The 20,995-nt window shown below is 44.3% G+C and overlaps 1 protein-coding gene across 3 annotated transcripts; it reads left to right on the forward strand.

Annotated features, from left to right (window-relative positions):
- The first annotated feature begins 81 nt into the window (after nt 1-81).
- Nucleotides 82-20,613, forward strand: ATG9A (autophagy related 9A). Of its 3 annotated transcripts, none has more exons than XM_054970649.1 (16): nt 82-173; nt 623-739; nt 2,518-2,666; nt 3,564-3,607; nt 4,167-4,231; nt 4,473-4,634; nt 5,228-5,369; nt 6,603-7,345; nt 8,479-8,638; nt 8,932-9,111; nt 9,919-10,164; nt 10,800-10,999; nt 14,952-15,069; nt 15,598-15,823; nt 16,585-16,727; nt 18,071-20,613. In XM_054970649.1, the coding sequence occupies exons 3-16, from the start codon at nt 2,564-2,566 to the stop codon at nt 18,074-18,076; spliced, it is 2,538 nt and encodes an 845-aa protein (XP_054826624.1). In that variant the 5' UTR covers nt 82-173; nt 623-739; nt 2,518-2,563; the 3' UTR covers nt 18,077-20,613. The 3 variants fall into 3 exon arrangements, with proteins under 3 accessions (XP_054826624.1, XP_054826626.1, XP_054826625.1); XM_054970650.1 differs by having other exon boundaries at nt 84-178; XM_054970651.1 differs by lacking the exon at nt 8,932-9,111.
- The last annotated feature ends 382 nt before the right edge of the window (nt 20,614-20,995 follow it).

Genomic DNA, 20,995 nt, shown 5'->3' on the forward strand with positions numbered 1-20,995 from the left:
CACGGCCGCTTTCCCATTGGTTGCCCTTCCTTCCACCTCCTCGCTCCATCCTGGTTTCCGATTGGTAGTGGAAGGGCTCAGCCAGGGGTAGCTGGGGTGTGAGTGACAGTCCGGGAAGTCGCGGCGGCGGCGGCGGCTCTAGCCCGGGTCCGGTTACCGGGGCGACCGCAGAGGTGAGGTACATAATCTCGGGAGAAGGTGGATGTGGCCACCGTCCCACAACATACTCTCCGCCGCTTCTCTGGCGGGCCTTGGCTCCCTCCCTCTGTCCTTTCCACTCCCAAGTAAACAAGCCCTAAGGCCTCGCCTTCCTCAAGACAAAACCACTGCTGAGGAGCTCTCAAGGCGCTGCTGTAGCACCGTGAGGCTGTTTCAGCCTTGAGTCGGTGACCAGGGCTGTCTCTAGCCAGCCCCCTCTGACCGTTCTCAGGGGTAAGAGTTCAAAAGAGCAATGGTGGTCTCTCCCGCTTGGCTGGCTATTGGCGTGGGAGCAGGCTGAACCCCTCTCCAAAGAGGTGCTGGCCGTCACAAGATGCTCAGGGCGCCCCGGGTGAAGCCTCGGCCCCCAGCGTGCCCCCTCCGCCTCGGACTCTCCGCTGTAGATTGCGCCTCCTTTCTTCAGATGCAGCCCTCGGGTAGGAAAAGCCCAGTGAGGATCTGAGGCAGCGCGTCCCAACTGCGATGTCCAAAGCAGAGCACAGGCCTGGCGTCCCCGCAGCAGTGGCGATGGGCAGAACAGGTGAGCCTCTCTGTGTGTGTATTGCTCTGAAAGGGAGTGATTTGGTCACGTTGCGGGCATGGAGGCTGTTTGCTCTCTTTAAATGTGGGATCGCTGCACACCGAAGGAAGGAACTGAGAGTGTTTCTCCTTGTAGCTGTGGGAGCACTTCCTGCCATTTGGAGTGTGACTCTGAAAAAAGGAGGACGAAGTTATATAAAGGATGGGTGTGACTGCTGTTATTTGCATGCCTGGTGAGAACAAATAGCTGTGTTCTGAGACCTAAATGAAAGAGTGTTTTGTATGTTGTAGCGTTGTCGGACATAAGGTAGATTGTGGATCACTAGACCAGTTTCTCATAGATCACATTAATATCTGCTTATTTATTTATTTATTTCGATACCCCACCTTTTATCTTCAGTGAGGGCCTGGTTGTAAGGTTCTTGTTAAGAATGCTACACTGATAATGCCATCCTAAGCACTGTCTATCCTAAGCACTTCTAAATATATTGAAGTCAGCAGGTTTAGAAGGTAATTCATCTTGAGATGGAGCTGAAAATTGTTTAATGCACAAGGTGCAATTTAAGTTCTTAAACACAAGGTACAGTGTTTAGTGGTTACTGTGTCAGGCCCAGGTTCAAACCCAAGCTCACTAGGTGACCTTGTGCCAGGACAACACTCTCAGCCTAACCTACCTCATAGGGTTATTGTTAGAATAAAATAGAGGAGAGAACAATGTGAGCCACTTTGGATTCCTATTGGAATATATAACTTAAGTAACAATGTAAAACAATCAGGATAACTCAGTACAGATTAGCTGTGCTGTATTTGTAAACAGATTTTTAAAATTGCTTTGTAAACTTGAGAGAGAGAGATGGATTGCAGGGATTATTTTAATTTAAATTTAATTTAATTTATTATATTTATATTCCGCCCTCCCCGCTTTCGCAGGCTCAGGGCGGATTATAGTTTGTTTTGAAAAGAAAAGCAGGCCTGTCATGATTGTAGTCATCCCACTCCTGTTTTATTGTACCAAAATCAATCCTAGCATGTAGCTTTTTAGCAATGCTTGCTATGGCCTTAGTCAGGTTCTTCTTTTACAAAATGTTATGTTGTATAGCAGCATTCCGTATATATGAATTTACCTCGCAGCACAGGATCTGTTGTCTTAGTCAGAATTTGTGTCATCTTTCATTTTTCTATTTCTTTATTTGTTTTGGTTTCTCTTTTTGTTTTGCATGGAGCATTTTAGTATGATGAAATTCACTCTGTGTATGTTACATTGCTAGAATTGTAATACAGCTTCTTTTACTGTTTTTGTGCTGGTGTACTATAAAGGCAGCCCACTCTACCAACAGCAAAATAAATGAACATCAAGTGAATTTATTAACTCCAGAAAGGATGGGGAGTCACCTTATATGTGAGAAAAGATTGTTATATGTGTTGAATCTGTATTTTTGCTGCTCAAGAAAACAAAACTAAGTTTTATAGGTTTCTGTGCAGAAAATCATGTGTAAGCATGGAACCAATGTAAGACAAAGAATCACAAGGCTGGGCAGGATCCTTCATGATTAGGGAGGAGTTTCCTGTATTGCTTTTTCTGCCATAGTAACAGTTTCCTCTTTCTTAGTCCTTATTGTCTATTTGTACTTTCCTCTCCTAATATATTTTCTTTTTTTGCTTCTCTACCCTTTTGTTTCCACCCAAATTTTCCAATGTCTGTTATTAATAAAACTAAGATGGAAGTGTTGTGACTTTCCTATTGCTTGCCCTTATTGATTTTAGCCTTGCATTTTACAGTTATGGAGCACCTGTGACCCAAGTGGAAGCCCAGCTCAGCGATACCATGGCTCACTTCGATACAGAGTACCAGCGATTGGAGGCCTCGTACAATGACTCTCCCCCTGGAGAAGAGGACTTGATAGTACATGTTCCTGAGGGCAGCAAATGTGAGTAGAGCTGAGCTGCCATGGCCTACCTACATATTACTGTGTTTCCAGGTCCTGTCAAACCAGGCATTCTTAACATGAAATTCCTAGTGACGTCGGAATCTTAATGTTCAGGTATGCAGGAGAAGGAGGTGCATGATTCAGATTGGGGATGTGGGGAGAGAGGCCTTAAGGCCCTCACCTGATGCCAGTTTCCCAGCCCAAAAGCTTCAGGGAGCTGCTTTTTGCCCTTCTGGGGAAACTTACCATTACTGACGGCTGTACATAAGTTTCTCAGTGGGGCTTTCTAGGACCCTTTCAGGCTGGAGAAATTGCAAGGGAGGAGGAGAGAATTAAGATGGCTTTCTCTGAATGAGCCCTGTGCACCTAAAAGTTAAGGTTCAACAGAGAACTCCAAGTGTAAGTCTGATTTGACAGAACTTGGGCGAGTCTGGAAACATTGTAACGTGTAGTGAGTCCCTGAGTCAGTGCTTGGCACCCTGTAAAACTCCTTTGAAGTGCTAAAGTGTCTGAACAGAAATTAATAGTCTAGGCATTTGGTCTACACAGTGCCAAAAGAAATGGCATCTACTATGTAACTTGACCCTAAGTACATTTGCTTAGAACTAAGTTTCACTGAATTTTATGGAACTTGCTCCCTACTTAGTGTGTTTAAGATTATAGCCTTAAATAGTTTTCAAGCAACTGTGGCCTTGAACAAGGCAACGACATATTGTGTGTTAGGTGATTCTAGTTCAAAGGCAAGAGAGAACTACTGCTTTGGAGTGCAGATGCTCTGAATGTGAGAGACATCTGCAGCATGAAAAGTTTGACAATATCTGTCTGGCTTCTCCCTGTCCTGTGGAATCTCCTGAGCTTTAATTTCGTGTATGATCCTTATCCTGTCTTGTTTTGCAGCTCCCTGGCACCACATTGAGAATCTGGATCTCTTTTTCTCTCGAATATCCTTACCTAACAGATCCTTACCTAACAGGTAGGATTTGGGGGTGGGGTTCAGTTGCAGCAAAGGTGAAATTACCTTACAAATTTCCCTCTGGCCACAAGATTTCTGAATAATAATAAGCGTGATCAGAAAACATGAACTTTGAAAAAGTTAGGTTTTAGCAAAGCTATATTTCAAAGGCAAATCTCTTCAATGTACATTCAGGAGCAGATGAAAGAATTGGGTTAGATCCAAACAGTAATTCCCACTAATGAAGGGCAGTTGATTTTTGCTCAATTTCTCATGTGTGCCATTTCTGAGAATTTCTTCTGCCCCAGGATAGCAGATATTATCATTGGAATCCTACCTATACTCTAGAAACAGCCTTTGGGCAGCATTTTTGTACCCCCTTCACCTGGCATTCTTAAGGCTGAAAGCTGCTGCCTGCTGGCTGCTACTTACTACTCTAGCATAACAGGTTGAACCGGAGAAAAAGTTAGTTGAAAAGATTCTTTGACATGATGGTAGGTTCAGCAACTGTTGGGATCCAAGTGATTCTCCTTGACTATGATTTTCACATCTATAACCTGCACCAGAAGAATGGCTTCACCTGCATGCTCATCAGTGAGATCTTTGAGTTAATGTGAGTATTAATTCCATCCCTCTTTCCCTTCAGATGGAGGTTTGACAGTATAAGATACCATATTCCAATAGGGATAGTACTCCTGATTCACTTTATCCTCCCCTGCAATACAAAGCCTCTGTAGTTTAATGGGAACAGAAATCCCTGGTTCTTCTGCTGACCCTGATACATTTGAAGCTAAGGGGAGATGAAACATTTCCTATTCCACACAGCCTTTTAATGTCTGTCTCTCTTCTCACAGGCAGTTCATCTTTGTTGTGGCCTTCACCACATTCCTCGTCAGCTGTGTCGACTATGACATCCTTTTTGCCAACAAGCTGGTGAATCACAGCCAGCATTCCGGTGACCCAGTTAAGGTGACTTTGCCAGATGCCTTCCTGCCTCCCAGTGAGTGTAGTGCCAGGTAAATTTGACAATAGCCTGTATCCAGCCATGTCCATGATTCAGTTTTTAAATCACAAGATGCTGTCCCAAACTGGATGGTTTCTTCTTGTAAGCTGGCTATGCCCCATCAATTTAGACAAGCATGTTGGGAGATGTTGTTCTTGCAAGGTGAACATAGCTGTCACTTTCAAGAACTGCTGTCAGACGTTTGCGGCTATATTTGGCGAATTTTGATTTTTCAGTGTTAAGGTTGCCTAAATAGCAAAGGTAGGCTTTGATGCAACATTTTAAATATATTTATTAACATTTAGGCTATCAGTGATTGGATTCATAGCACAGCTGTAAGGTCGAGGCTATTTCAAGATTCTTTGATAAACTTTATGTTCACTTATGTAGCATTGCCTCTGTTCACCTATTTTCAGATGTACAGCCTTGTTGCTTTGGTGTTTTAAACCTTCTGCTGTAATTTAATGCTTATAATTGAATTCTTGTCAGAGTTGACTGACTTCTATAAGTGGGGAAAAGGGTGTTCTGTAGAATATTTGCCTTACTATCACTATAGTTATTGCAGTGACTGTTCCTTCCTCTCTGTAATTCCCGTTTCTCTTATAGGATCCAGGCCAATGGGTTTCTGCTCTCTATTCTGGTGATTGCAGGGGTCTTCTGGGTCCATCGCCTAATTAAGTTCATCTACAATATTTGCTGCTACTGGGAGATCCACTCATTTTACATCAATGCCCTCAAGATTCCCATGGTAAACTGCTGAAATATGGGGACTATGGATATGCACACATCCCAATTCAGTGCAAGTAAAAGGGAGTATTAATACATAACTGGAAAATCGTTTGATTATTAGATACTGAAGGCATGTAACAGATGATCATTATTCCCAGCATACCCTTTTGCACGTTTCAAACAGGTATTTAGCTGCTATCGGAGACAGAATGTTGAACTAGCTAAACTTTTGTTTTGATCCAGTAAGGCAATTCTTATATTTTAATATTTTATTAGCCATAAGAAAAAAGCAGATAAAGATTGCTGTTTCCTTTCTTAGTCCTTTCATTCCACGCTAGTTTTGTTTTAGTATTTTCTGTTTTGTTTTCTTGTTTGCTGTTCCCTCACTGACCTTCTCCAGAGCTGTGCTCTGCTTCTGGTCTGATCCCAGTCCCATGTCCATAGGCCCTGTTAGCTCATGATCTGCTGGGTTGAGTGGCAGAGCAGGTATGCTATGCAGCTGCCATTCCTGAGTTTGCTAGTGTCTTGTTCTTGATCTACTGCCCAACACTGTCAAAGTTTGAATCACTGTATTCTCCTCTCTCAGGAGTTGGGAGTGTTTAGCCTCATTTTACTAATTGTGAAATCATAAGGCAACAAGACTATATGAATTTGCAGAGCAGGAAAGATCCCTGAGTGACTCTAGCTCTGGGATACAGATAAATAAAGAGTAATCTTCCCCACAGCCATCTTCCTTCATGTGAGTTAGTTTGTTTTTTTTTTAATGACCAAGAATTTGCATGTTCCCTTGATGATGTTCCCATTCAAGACAATTCATGTTATTGTAGTTTCCAGCTCGGAAACCTTTGGTTGAGAGGGGTTATAAAAATTTTAAATACATTGAACAAAATAATAAACTTCCCAAAAGCTAAACTTCTGTGTTCTTTTTGCAGTTTGAGGCTGTTGTTTTACAACACATTTTTACGTATCTGAAAGAAACTATATGCTACTTAACTTACTGTGAAGTTAAGTGGGGAATATGGGGAAAGGGAGAAGAGAAAAAACTTAGTTAGGTTTCATATGCACCATTGGAGCACTTTTGGAGTTGCTGGCTTCTAAGTATGTAAGAGACTGGCATTTTCGAATGGCATTGCACAGAAGGTAGGGCCACCTATGAGGTGTTGCTTGCACAGAAGGTAGGGCCACCTATGAGGCTGTCTTGCTCTTGGCTTTGTTGCGATGTTAATTGCACCGCCCCTCTTTGTGCCCACAGTCCAATTTGCCTTACTACACATGGCAGGAAGTGCAGGCCCGAATTGTGCAAATTCAGAAGGAACATCAGATCTGCATCCACAAGAAGGAGCTCACAGAGCTGGACATCTACCACCGCATCCTGCGTTTCAAGAACTACATGGTGGCCATGGTGAACAAGTCGCTTCTCCCTGTGCGCTTCCACCTGCCCCTGCTTGGTGATACAGTCTTCTATACACGTGGTCTCAAGTACAACTTTGAACTGATCTTCTTTTGGGGCCCTGGATCACTTTTTGAGAATGAATGGAGTCTCAAGGCTGAGTACAAGCGTGGCAGCAACCGCCTTGAGCTAGCTGAGAAGTTGGGCACCCGCATCCTATGGATTGGCATTGCTAATTTCCTCCTGTGCCCACTTATCCTCATATGGCAGATTCTGTATGCTTTCTTCAGCTACACCGAGATTCTCAAGCGAGAGCCAGGCAGTCTGGGTGCCCGCTGTTGGTCTCTTTATGGCCGCTGCTATCTGCGACACTTCAATGAGCTGGACCATGAGTTGCATTCACGCCTCAGCAAGGGCTACAAGCCAGCTTCCAAGTACATGAACTGCTTCATTTCACCTCTGTTCACAATTGTGGCAAAGAACGTGGCCTTCTTTGCTGGCTCTATCCTTGCTGTCCTCATTGCTCTGACAATTTACGATGAGGATGTGCTTGCTGTGGAGCATGTCCTCACTACAGTCACAATCCTGGGTGTGGCTGTTACTGTCTGCAGGTGAGTGAGACTGGCTGTAGATGGAAGTCCTTGTGGCAGAGGTCTATGTAGTTTGAGGGCATTGCTAGGGTGGTGATGGTGTTGGTTACTAGGAGGAGCACTCGAGCAGATAATTGACAGGTGGAAGCAAAAAGCATTCTGCTGACTAAAAACACATCAAGACTACAAAAGCTGTTTGTCTCTGTCCAACACTAATGAGGTTGCTGAGATACAAATTGGCAGTGCTGCACTTTTGAGGTTCATGAGCCTGAAACTTGATTCTACCCATGTCTTTCAGCTTAACCAGGTGAGCCTCTCCCCTGATTTTATAATCTCACTGGTTGTGGCTAAAAGTCATTTCCCCTGTGTCATCTTTACTATGTGGAAATCAGAAAATAAAGAGCATCAGGCCTTTTTTTGCAACATCAAATGGGATAGAGCTTCTGCCTATCTATAAATGGAGTGACAGAGTGATCTGGGGTAACAGGCTGGGACAGATCACAAGCAGTGTGGAGCTTGTGTAAGGGGGTTAGACTAGAGAAAAAGATATCCAGATCTGAAGGCATCAGCAGATCTCAGGAAACCAGAAAAAATCCATATGATGGTCATATAACGGGTGTGTGTGTGTGCATGGGTTGCAAGACTGAATCGAGTTTTGTTGTACGTATATCTTTTTTTAATGTAAGCCTGGCATTTTATTCATCATGATGATGTTGACCTATTGCTAACATTCGGGGAACTAGCCCATCAGCTTCAGAGGAATCCAGACTCAAAGAATGTGGATAGAGTTGCTGGGTCTGTGAAGAATTGTAGCTAATTTCCTTTAGATGTACAGCTGTTACATGTTATGTATGAATTAAAAGGATATGAATCACACCAGGATATAAAGTGATGCAAAAATGTATAGAATTTGTTGTCTTATTCCACAGTGAATTGATTTGAATGAAGCTGGATCTCCAAGATCGCTGTCAGTATGCTTGTCTGCATGTGGTTCCTTTCATGAGGAGGAACACATGGAGCTGAGAGTTGGGAAGCTTGATCAACTAAACCTTGAGAATATGCTCAGTTTCCCTAGAAGCTGCCAGTCTCCTGCTTTTTATATCAAGGGATGTTGATCTCTTTGACACACTTTATATGTCCCATCTGACCTGCAGATCCTTCATCCCGGACCAGCACCTAGTATTTTGCCCAGAGCAGCTGCTTCGAGTGATTCTGGCACATATCCACTACATGCCTGACCACTGGCAGGGCAACGCTCACCGATATGAGACCCGGGATGAATTTGCTCAGCTCTTCCAGTACAAGGCGGTGAGGCAGGATCTTTGGTAGGGAATTGATTAAGTGTTGCCCAACGAGTGAGTAAAGACCCTGACTGGATCTTAGTAGTTCATGTCATCAGGTTCCCCACTCCTCCCAAATTTGGAAGATCTTCCCATACCAGAGCCTGTGGGTCAAGGAAAGAGTAAACAATACTACTCTTAGTTACACTGTTAAGTACCTGGAGTCCTGATTTATGTCTTATGGCCTATGCAGCTGTGCTGATGGTAATACCCAACTGTAGCAATTGCTTGTATTCAGTAGCTTTTTCTTCCACTCTCAAGGTGTTCATTCTGGAAGAGCTGCTCAGCCCCATTGTGACCCCCTTGATCCTCATCTTCTGTCTGAGGCCCAAAGCTCTGGAAATCATTGACTTCTTCCGCAACTTCACTGTGGAAGTGGTGGGTGTGGGAGACACTTGTTCCTTTGCCCAGATGGATGTACGCCAACATGGACACCCTGCAGTAGGTCACAGAAAAAATTGGTGTTTGGGGTGAAGTGGGAATCTCACCGCCATTTGTTTGTTTAACTTCTTGGGTATGATGTAACTTTCTTATTTGCAGTAATTCAGTACAAGCATGCTAGATAACTGCATCCGTATTCTCAAGCCAACTTTGAAGAAATTGGGTAGTGTAATCTGGTTAATGGGAGGTGATGTGTGTATAGTTGCCTTCACTCTTTAGAGGAAAAATTATCCTTCTCTTTGACCTGTCTTAAGCTATTTTTCTGAAAAACTGAAATCAGTACAGGTATCACACTGACATTTACGTTGGCAGCATGGATTCTCTGGCTTGTATTATACATCTCAAAGAGTTATGTCTTTCAAAAAGGAATAGCTTGATGATGGAAAAACAAATGGCTCAGACAAATGGCATGCTTGTTTGTTATTAAGTATATGTGGTAATCAAGTAACAAGGAAGCATGGCCTCCCTTAATAGAAGCCGATTGGCCTCCTGCTTCTCACTCTGCATTTCCCATTCAGAATTTTGATGCTCAGTCACTGCTTTGAACCAGGCAAAAGGTTAAGTGTGGTCCAAAACCTAGTTACTTGCCAACACTATTTTCATGGAGCAAGAACTTTCTTTGAGGTGGTACCTTACTCTTAGGTCTGTCTGTAATATTTTTAGATCCTGATGGGAAGTGGGGAGAGGATTTGTGTTAGTCCTGATGTCTTGGGTGATTGTAAAATGAGTGTGTTCATTTAGGAGTGGAAGATGGGGCTTGGGGGTGTATACATGCTAATCTCTAGCTTTTGACCCTCTGTCTTGCAGTGGATGTCAGCTGGGAAGACGGAGGCTTCCGTTTACCAGCAGGCTGAAGATGGCAAAACAGAACTCTCTCTCATGCACTTTGCCATTACCAACCCACACTGGCAACCGCCACGTGAGAGCACAGCCTTCATTGGCTTGCTTAAGGAACGCGTGCACCGTGACAGCAGCCTGGCACTGGCTCAACAGGCTGTCCTCCCTGACAACACACTGTTCACTTCCATCCAGTCCCTGCAGACAGAATCAGAGGTGCCTGGCATGAAGTGGGAGGGAACTGGTGGGTGGCAGGATGGGGTTTAATCCTGCCTTATCATGTAATAGAGAAACAGAATGGGTTTCCTCGATGTGCCTGTTCCTTTGTGTCCTGTTTTGGTGGTCTGTGGGGTTGTTTGCATTCCAAAGAGTATGGAATACTGTGACAACTGCCCCACTGTGACCTAATAATGCTACCCATTATGTTTCACAAATGTGCCAGTTCTGCCTCTTTCTGTCTTCTCAGCAAGCCTGTCATACTCCCCTTAAACTTGTCTTCCCTAAATCACTCACACTATCCATCCCCTCATGCTCATTTTTATTTTTATACTTCTTTCTGTAAAATTCCTTATGGTTATTAACATACTAATTCCCACTGAATCTTTTGGCCTTCTTTTGACTTAATAGTGAGCCCCTGCAGCCTGTACAACTGCAGTACCTCCTCTTCCTGGAGCTACTGCTTAGAAGGCATTGGGATATTGAGGATATGTGGGCTTTGGACGGCACTGGATACATTTGCCGCAGAGACAAAGCTGACATTTGATTATAGGGGTGGAGTGTTGCAAATGGAGGTGGGAGAGGACACTTGTGTTCCTGCCTGAGTTGTGCTCCCTCCTTTTCTTTCCCTGCAGCCACACAGCCTGATTGCCAACGTGATTGCAGGCTCCTCAGTCCTGGGTTACCAAGCAGTCCGTGATCCACAGGCGTCACGGCATCTCTCTGCTGTTTCTGAGGTGGCATCTGCCCTGTGTTCGTTCTCTCCTCTCCAATCTACTCAGCCAACCCATGGAAGTTCCCATCAACGAGGCCCTGGCACAATGACAGGCTCTGGGTAAGGAAATGTTTGTATTAAGGGGCCAATGAAAAAACCAAGGTTTGGGCATCTCCTGAGTGCCATACCCAGAATACTTAGAGGTAGCTGAGGCCTACTTCACACACACACACATTCCCTCCCGCCACAAATATCGGGTGTACATGAGTGTGGTGGGGGAGGGGGAATCCATCTACACCTTTTGGGGGGGGGCATTCCTTCAAGATGCTCAGAGAGACATACATGGTTTTTCTTTATCCGTTTTATTCTTGCAACAATCCTGTGAGGTAGGGTCAGGCTTAAAAGAGAGTGAGCTTCATAGATGAGTAGGGATTTGAAACTGAGTCTCCACTCTAAGCACTATACCACCTGTCTGTAGCCTTTCCACTCCCAGGGCCCACTGACTATGACAGAAGAATTACATGTTATGAAGAGGTGAGGGCAAATTTGATCTTCAATAATTTCAAGGCCAAGACTGTGAGCATCAGCCAGGAGGTAGGGACAGGAAACACATGATGAGCACCAGGAGGTGTGTCATATTGAGTGTACCATAGTAAGGAACAAGCCAAAGGGCAGAGCCATGGAGGACAGAAAGCAGATTCAGGGTAGAAAAAAATCTATTTTGTATGGCAGTTATAAGCAGATTACTTTTTTGGAAGAAAACAATGACTACTGAAGGGCCATTTCCAGTTACTTGCCAGGGGTTGTGCCATGTTTGTCTTCCTCCCTGAGGATAAAAAGGACTTCATTTGTCATAAGTGGAAGCTGGTAGTGTTACTAGAAGAAAAAGCGAGGAGCTGGGAGGAATGGATTGGTACCCTTCAAGAGATCAAAGGAGAGGATTTCATCAACAAAAGTCTCCAGGTCCTGTTGTAAAGGGATGGGGAGAGTGATGGAAGGGACAATAAAGCAAACTTTTCCTAATGAACCTCCTCAGAGATTGATAGCACAAGCAGAAGACACAGAGCAAGATGGCACTCAGGGCCACTGGAGATGAGAAATCAGTTCCAGGCCCTTGCTGATGTGACCGAATCATTGACAGATATACAACAATAAGGGCCTGAAAGAACAAGTAAGGATGCCATGGAGAAAAAAAAATACCATTAAAAAGAAAAGGAAAGTCTTGGTGATTGGTCACTCTCTGCTGAGGGGTGTGGACCCGATGGCCAAGAGGTGTGTTGCTTGCCAGAGGCAAAGATTGATATCACAAACTGGATGGCCAAGCTAGTCAGACCAACAGACCATTACCCACTTGTGATGGTCCAGGTGAGAACAAATGTGAACACCATTAAGAACATTAGGGTTGACTATGAGGTCCTTGGGAGGCAACTGAAAGGAATGGAGGCACAGGTATTCTCTTCGATCCTGCCTGTCGGAGTGCAACAGGAACAGAAGATTATGGGAGATGAACCACTGGCTGCATTCATGGTGCTCGCAGGAATGATTTGGATTCTGAGACCATGGACTATGTTTTCTTGAAGATGGCCTGCTTGCACATGATGGACTTCACCTATCAAGGAGAGGGGAAAATGTGTTTGGAAGGGAACTAAGGAGATTCATCAGGAGGGCTTTAAGCTGATATTGCAGAGGAACTGCAATGGAGACAACTGGCATAGTGAAGAAGAAGAGCAAATAAACACAGGCCTGCTTGGGAAAGCCGGGTCAAAGAAAGGGAATGTTGCAAGGCTACTGGTGCCTATATATCAGTGCCCAAAGCTTGGGCAATAAGATGGCGGAACTTGATCTACTAATGCAGACAGAAAGATATGACTTAGTAGGCATTACAGAGACTTGGTTGGATGATTCCCATGACTGGAATGCAGTAGTGTCTGGGTATGAGTTATTCAAGAACAGGAAGTGTTGTAGAGGAGATGGAGTGGCTCTCTGTGTGAGGAAAGGGCTTGATTGTGAGGAAATACTGGAAGAGGAGAGTGACAGCTTAGGGGGAAGTGTCTGGGTGAAGATAAAGGAGGGAAAGGCAAGCAGTATTGTGGCTGGGGTATGTTATAGACCACCTGTCCAAGGAGATCTGGTGGATTCTGCCCTCAGAGCAAATTAATAGGGGATCCAAGAAACACAACCTTATAGTTATGGGTGGCTTCAACTTCCCTGATATGCTCTGGGATATGCTCTGGGAGACCAACTCTGCTACATGTCTAGGATAACACAACTTCCTGGCCTACCTGGGCACAACATCTTTCTCAAATGGTGGAGGAAGCAACGAGGGGTTCAGCCATACTGGACTTGATATTAACAGACAAAAGAGTTGGCTGACAGGGTAAGGGTGGTGGGAACCTTAGGAAAAAGTGATTGTGTTCTCCTAGAATTCCTTTTGCTGTAGGAAACCGGGGGGGGGGGAACAAACATGTTAGTTTTTAGTGGGGCAAACTTTAATAAACTTAGGGATAAGATGAGTTATTCCGTGGATACAAATGCTGGAAGGCATAACATCCAAATCACATGATTTCATTGTCCCACTATATACCACATTGGTTAGTCCCCACCTGGAGTATTGTGTTCAGTTCTGGAGGCCTCGCTTCAAAAACAATGTGGACAAACTGAAACAGGTGCAGAGGATTGCAACCAGGATGATCAGAGGACTGGTGACCAAACCCTATGAGGAAAGACTGAGGGACGTGGGAATATTGAGTATGGAGAAGAGGAGATTGAGGGGAGACCTGATTGCTCTCTTTAAATATTTAAAAGGCTGTCACTTATGGGAGGGGAGGGAGCTGTACCTATTTGCAACAGAGATTAAGACTTGAAATAATGGGTTTAAACTACAGGAGGGAAAGTACAAGCTGGACATTAGGAAAAACTTCTTCACATTAAGAGTAATTCAACAATCCCACATAGAGATGTAATGGATTCCCCCTCATTGGCTGTCTTCAAGGAGTGGCTGGACAAATTCTTGTCGGGGATGCTTTGGGCCATTCCTGCATTGGGCAGGGGTCAGACTAGATGGTCTGTAAGACTCCTTCCAACTCTATGATTTATCTTTGCTGCTGAGTGACCTCATCTTGATGTCCTTCTGTGTGCATGGAAAGTGAATCAAAATCGGTAGTGCCCTGTAATGTCCTTGCTCTCTATACATGTGCAACAGCATCCAGTTCTTCCAAAAGGCAGCAAAAATGGCAGCTCTAGAATGGTTTGTGACCTGGAAGTCAGGCCCTACATCCCCCCTGAGGGTCCTACCCCATGGGTTGAAACCACCATGCTATAATAGCTTCCCCTATACTCCTTAAAGTCAGTATCGAGGAAAAGCATGGGGGAGATTCAGTTCTGTACTACTTTCTCAAAGAATGCTGGGTCTTTTAAGTACACATTTTTCAGTCCCATCTTATAAGTCTGGTACTTTGTTTGTTTTAAAATCCTTTGTGTTCTGCACTTTTTGTCATGAAGCAACTTCCAGTTTCTACAAAACCATTAAAACATGCACCAAGCAATAGTAATTAAAATGTCAATAAATGGCATACTTTACTTGGTGTCATGAACTTAACAGGCTTGGTACCAGGCAAATGATTGTGGGGAGGGAACTCCAAAGACAAGACATCACAACAAAAAAGTCTTCTCTCTTGTGGCCTTACCTGAGAAGCTGGGGGTGGATGGGGCAGGGCTTCTGGAGCAGATCTTCAAGGGCAGGCCAGTTCAAATGGCAGAAGGTACTCTTTGAAGTATGCTGCTCCAAGACTACTTGAATCGCCAGCACTTTGAATTGGGCCCAGAAGTGAGTTAGCAGCCAATCAAATTCTTTAGGACTGTTGAGGTAAATTTCCTGTAGTTTTCGTTTGTGTGTGATCTTGTTGCTTCCCTTTTTGTCTTGTCCTTGAAGACAGAGCTGCTGTGACTTGTGATGCCCTGCCTGAGTTAGACCCACCATGGAGCTGATCCACTCAGGGTGTTGGTCAGGGGAAGAAGTCTCTTCTGAATCTAAAGGGACAGTTTAATTTGACTCTTTCTTTTTTGGCCGCAGGGCTGATGCCCGAACAGCTAGCTCTGGCAGCAGTGCCTGGGAAGGTCAGCTCCAGAGCCTGATCCTGTCAGAGTATGCCTCTACAGAGATGAGTCTGCATGCACTGTACATGCATGAGGTGAGCTGGCCCTTGAGAAGCTTGCAGGCCTTGGTGATGGGCTGTAGAAGTTCATTAAACAGATATTTAAAAATACAAGTGTCTGAATTATCCCTGCTTGGGGAGGAGAGGGGAGGATCCCAATACACTTACCCTTGCCCTGTAGGGTCCTAGTGACCTTAAGCATAATTCCAGCTTGATGTATTGTCGAAGGCTTTCACGGCCGGAGAACGATGGTTGTTGGGGGTTTTCCGGGCTGTATTGCCGTGGTCTTGGCATTGTAGTTCCTGACGTTTCGCCAGCAGCTGTGGCTGGCATCTTCAGAGGTGTAGCACCAAAAGACAGAGATCTCTCAAAAGACAGAGATCTCTCAGTGACACTGAGAGATCTCTGTCTTTTGGTGCTACACCTCTGAAGATGCCAGCCACAGCTGCTGGCGAAACGTCAGGAACTACAATGCCAAGACCACGGCAATACAGCCTGGAAAACCCCCAACAACCATAATTCCAGCTTGTTTTTTATTCACTACTGTTATTTCCTGTCACTCAGTTGCATAAGCAGCATGCCCAGCTGGAGCTGGAGCGGCACTTGTGGCACCGGCGGGAAAGTGATGAAAGTGGTGAGAGTGCCCAGGAAGAGTCTGAGACTCACCGGGGCACCCCAAGTAGCACAATTCCTCGATCCGCCAGCTATCCTTTTGCCTCGCCTCGCCAGATGGGAGAAGAGGCAGCTGCTCTACAAGTGAGCTTTCAGCGCCGATATGGTGGCGTCTCAGGTATATATTAGCAGCTCTAAACACATATTGATGCCTAGTATTGGCTCACTTGAGCACCTTGACTATAGGAAAGGCCAGGAAGCCCATGCCATGAAAGGAAATGGCCTGATTTCCTGCCAAAAATTTTGCACAGACATTTGCTCTTTATATTGCCAGAGTGTTATTTGAGACATGAGACAGAGTTAAAATGCTGCTTGATATTTTTGCTGAATTACATGCACATGTGTAAGAGGCAAGCCTGACCTGAGTTGTCTATATCCTGGAAGTGCTCAAAGGCCCCTTGCCAGCCTCTGTTCTCACACAGTGATCCCATCATTGCCTAGCAGTGATAAAAATAAGTGGGTACAGTATGTTTAGCATAAGGTTTAACTATGGTACTCTTGTACAGAGTACAAACTTACACAGTACCACTGTAAGCTTGAAGAGCTCCAAAAAACATTTTGACTTTCTGTTGCTGCCACAGGTGCAGAAGGCACCATTACTTGTGCAGTAAAAGGTTACTGTTTCTCTAGAAAATGGCATAGCCAAAATTGGAAGGCGGGATGTTTAATGATCATGGTAAGAGGATGCAATGGGGTTCCAAAATCAAAACCAACAGTACTTGTTAAGAGATTTTATTTCTGCTTATATCACTGCTGCCCAGCTAACTCTGGTGGGTGGATAGCAGCAGGGAGAGAGCAATGTAGGAGTCTCATGCAGATTCGCAAGGAGCACGTGGCTGCTGCCTATTATCTCCTGTTTCTTTCCCTGTTGGTCTCCAGACCCTGGTATGATGCACAGGGCCCCATCACACTTTGCTCGGCTGCCACTTGGAGGCTGGGCTGAGGATGGCCAGCCTGCTCGGCACCCAGAGCCTGTTCCGGAGGAGAGCTCGGAAGATGAGTTGCCACCTCAGGTACACAAGGTACTGCCTGGTTCATCCTTTAACATTGGCCAAGATTGGGCTGTGTGGGCCATGATAGAAGAGGAATCTTGAGGTGCCTCCTGTCCTCTAGGAAGGTGATAATCATTAGTGCAGTGCAATCATCAGGAACTAATTGGACAGGGATTGCTTCATACATTTACTTTAGAATCACTACTGTTATATCTACATTGACATGTGTTATGGTTGGGAAAGGGTAGAAATGACTTTCCTTGCTGGGAATAACTATAGACCAAGGTTTCCCTGGAAAGCACCCTGGTAGTCACTTGCCACCACTCAGGCAGCTCCTGAGAACATCTAGACTGATCCACTGAGAAGATGCCCTTCCAGTTCAGTCCTAGCAAAATATTAAAGTAACAGGGTGGGAATCCTGAAAAATTATTTTATAGCAAACTAGGTAGTGCCCAGATGATCTGGCACATAGAGAAGAGATTCAGAGAAATATCTTAGATAAATGTACTGTGCTAAGGAAGCAAAAAAAAAAGCCTTTATAGAAAGGTTTATTAAAGGAAAAAAAGGAGGAAGGATGGGTGGATTCAAAAGGGGTAGGAAGAAGGACAAAATACGGGGGAAAGCACACTATCACACAGCACACAGTCTCTCAAATAAAACAATAATGTTGAGCTAATTCAGCTAAGCACACTTTATCTAAGTTATAGGAGGTTCCTCAGAGCATGTACAGAGTTCCAAGATAATGGAGGAGTCCTTAACACCTGGTCCACTGGTCTTGGGGTCTCCAGATGTTCCAAAGTGGGGACAAAGATAAGTCCAGATATCCCAGATATTTATGGGCAAGAGTCTATATAATTTTATCTCAGCTGTTTTTTATTTACATTATTGGTCTAATTTCTAATAGTTTTGCTGCTTTTACAGATTTTTTTATTGATCATATTTGTCCTGTTTTATTGAAGTCTTATTGCAACATGGATTTAATCTTCTGGTTTTAACCATCTGGTTGAGAGACAGGACATAAGTAAATAATCTAGAATTTAAAAACATTAGAAAAGAAAACTTCACCATGAGCAACTTTGCTCACTCCTGCATAGCAAACTGTATCTGCCAAAATTTCCTTTTCTCTGAAGCTGTCAAAGGAGCTTTGTCTTCCTTTACATCTGGCTACAACAGTAATTCTTTACAGACGCTGTACATCCATGAAAGGCAGAAACATTCTATTATAAAAGTAATTGAAGGAAAAGTAAGAATTATCAGTAGGCTGAATTTTGTTCAGCACAAGATTTATAGTGGCATGTACACAGACCTTCAAAATTTTCCCATTAAAATGACTGTCAGTCTCTTCCCATCATCATCATCTCATCCTCCAACAGGTGTAACTGTGAAGGCTGAAGATCCAGACTCTGGGGCCACCTTGGCTGGTGTGATGGGTTACTCTGCCCTGCAAGCTACGGGTTACCCAAGTGTCTATGTCTTGGACATCAGCACCAGAGGGGAAGAGATGTGAGGTCAACAGTGCCTTTGCGGTGGACAGAACTCTCTCCAGACATGCATCATGCCAGTGACACTCTAGTTCTGCATAGGCTGGATGTGTGTGTGTGATTACGTATATATGTCTGTCTGCATACGTGTCGTCCATGTTGGAGACTCATCCAAGACCTGCACAGAAGACTGCAGAGCACATAAAACAGCAAGAGGATTGGCAGGTGCTTGCCCTGCCTGAAGCGTTCCATGGTGGGAGGAGGACCTGCTGTATAGACCCCAGTCTAAGGCAGGAACAGCTGCATCACTGTCCAGACTGTAATACAATTAAAGATGTAATCAGGAGATTTGGACTCAGGCAAAGAAGGGCTGTGAGAGATTATTTTTGTAACAAGAATGAGGCACAGGCTTCCTCCAGTGGCAGAGTTTCCTTTAATCAAAACTCCACAAAAACAGTGTGTATATTCCTTTCCCTTTGAATCCCAGCCAGAAGGAGAATCCTTGAAGGCCCACTACCACCCTTGCCTACCACAGGAACTGCCTTCCTGGGGTGCAATAGGTTCCACTCTGCTCAGGGCCTCATAGATTTCATGTGAATAGTGGGTCTCTATTATAGTATCAAAGCACAGTCATATAATAATGCCCATAGCTGGGGTAGTTTGAGCCAGTTCCTGAAGTGACTTACCAAAGAATATCTAGCACAAGAGCCTTTTTCTCCTGAGTGGGGGATCTGTTCTGTTCTGAGGAAGCCCCTTGTTCTCATCTTGTTCATCCTTCGGGGACATAAATTAGCGTGAGGCTCTGCACCCTGTAGGATACTTGTGTGTATGGCAGGAAGAGGAGGGAATGGAGGTAGTATTGGTCTTCCCATCATATTTCCACATTACCCCCTCCCCAGTAACCTGATTGGGTTCTTCCGCCAATGAATGCTACCCTTTTTTGTGGGGGTGCTTTGATGAAAAAGCATCCAGCTCTCATGGAAGTGCCAGCAACAAAAGGGACCTTTCATGCCAAAAAACAAAATTCGCCAGTATCTGTGGTCTAGGGAAAAGGTGGAGTTCAAATTCTCATGAAAAGGCGGTAGACCACCACTCAGCTTGAAATGATATTCTTACGGACATAACAGCAGCCCAGTTGATTTCACAAAGTCTGCACTTTTACCAGAGAAAATTGTTGCATTTGATCGACTGCCCTTGTACATGTTTTGTGTACTGTACTACTCAGTACCAGCACCACAGCATGAGTCTTCCTCCTTGCCATAGCAGAGTTCAGGAGGAATCCTTTCTGGACAGCCAGTAAACAACATCCTATCAAGGGAGTGTGTGGTAAAATTCAACCAATCATTGCATTGGTTAATGCCTTCCATCTTTCAAAGCTGCAGTTCTCCACAGTACTGAACAAACCTGTAATATAACTCCTACTCTCTCCACCTGAGCTTTCAACACTTTTTTATAATAGTTACTATGCCTCCCATAGCAACTTTCCAAACCCACTGCTTTCTGGGGGAGATAAGATTTGCTGCTATAGATTAAGAAATATGGAAACACAATTGTCCTTGCTGTAGATGGGCCCAGGCTTGACTTTAAGAGCAGCAATGTTTGTATTTGGAGTCAAGGCTCTTGGGTATGGGGGGGACTGATTTCAGCTGGTTTTCTACAGCTCAACCCGAGCATCTCTCTTCAGAGTGAGACACTTTTTTTTTCTACTTCTGATAGTAGCTTTATGGAGATCCTTGGTGCTTTTAGAATGGATGTGAGAGGTTGGTGAGCAGCAGCTCCAGATTATTCTAAGATCCTCATCTGGCAAGAAGTTTTAAGAACATAAGAGCTGGATCAGATTAGTGGTCTGTCTAGTCCAGCATCCTTCTTCATATGGTGGCCAACCAGATGTCTTTGATAGCCAACAAATGGCATAAATTTGAAGTAGGGATGTGGGTTCATCCTTGTACATGCTCCCTTTGGTTACTTGAATATTTTAGGTACTCCAGTAACCAAAACCTACTGGTGTAGCATTAATCTCCCTTCCTATGTAACAGTTCATTTGGACCTCAGAAAAGAAGTAGCATAGCCTCATTGATTGCAGCTTTGATTTGTGCTGACCATGATCTACAGAGCATCTTCCTGGGCAATGATTACCTTCTCATTCTCAATGGAAGTGTTTGCAACCTTGAACTAGCAGTGATAAAAAGGAGCATTTTATCCAAAAGCCTGGGGGGAGGGTTGCCAGCTGCTGTGTATTGTACTTGTCTTTGTTCCCTCTTTGTGTGCATGGCACAGCCTCCTGCTGTTTGATTTGTGACACTAGAAAGTCTAGGCTGCGACTGTGTATGATAAGCACTGCTAGTGGTTTGTAAAGCAGAGCTTTGCATTCAGCATCCTGTACAGTGCTATATCTACTGATTAAAGAGGGGAATTCTCTTCCTCAGTGGCTCTAGGCACTTTTGTGAGCTTGTTCTTTATGTCTTGAAGCATAATGGCCTGTTACCTATACAAAAAGATGAATTGCAGGCTCCTCAGACACCCACATGATGTTTGTAATGGTGAGTCTTGGGTTCATATGGGTACATATTCTTGTAGGGACTACATCCAAGGAAGGACTTATTCCCATTTCACTGAGGCCTGAGGACCTAATGTATTACTTCTGGGAACCAAAGAAGCTTTGGGATTTTGTGATCACTTAGGGAGCAGCTGTATGTGGTTTTGTTTTGTACAGAAAAGAGAGTACTAACAATACATTCAGAACTCAGCATCTCATGATTTTTGGGACCCAGAATTCTACACAGCCAAATACTGGTACAGCTCTCTCCGTGTCCAGTA

This window comes from Eublepharis macularius, chromosome 2, assembly GCF_028583425.1.
Source record: "Eublepharis macularius isolate TG4126 chromosome 2, MPM_Emac_v1.0, whole genome shotgun sequence".
Taxonomy (NCBI): domain Eukaryota; kingdom Metazoa; phylum Chordata; class Lepidosauria; order Squamata; family Eublepharidae; genus Eublepharis; species Eublepharis macularius.

Bases quoted from the DNA above. Each gene is read 5' to 3' on its own strand.
- ATG9A (XM_054970649.1), top strand. From the start codon at position 2,564: ATGGCTCACTTCGATACAGAGTACCAGCGATTGGAGGCCTCGTACAAT. The intron at 11,000-14,951 runs GTAAGGAAATGT...TTTTGGCCGCAG, and splicing joins GGCACAATGACAGGCTCTGG to GGCTGATGCCCGAACAGCTA. The intron at 15,070-15,597 runs GTGAGCTGGCCC...CCTGTCACTCAG, and splicing joins ATGCACTGTACATGCATGAG to TTGCATAAGCAGCATGCCCA.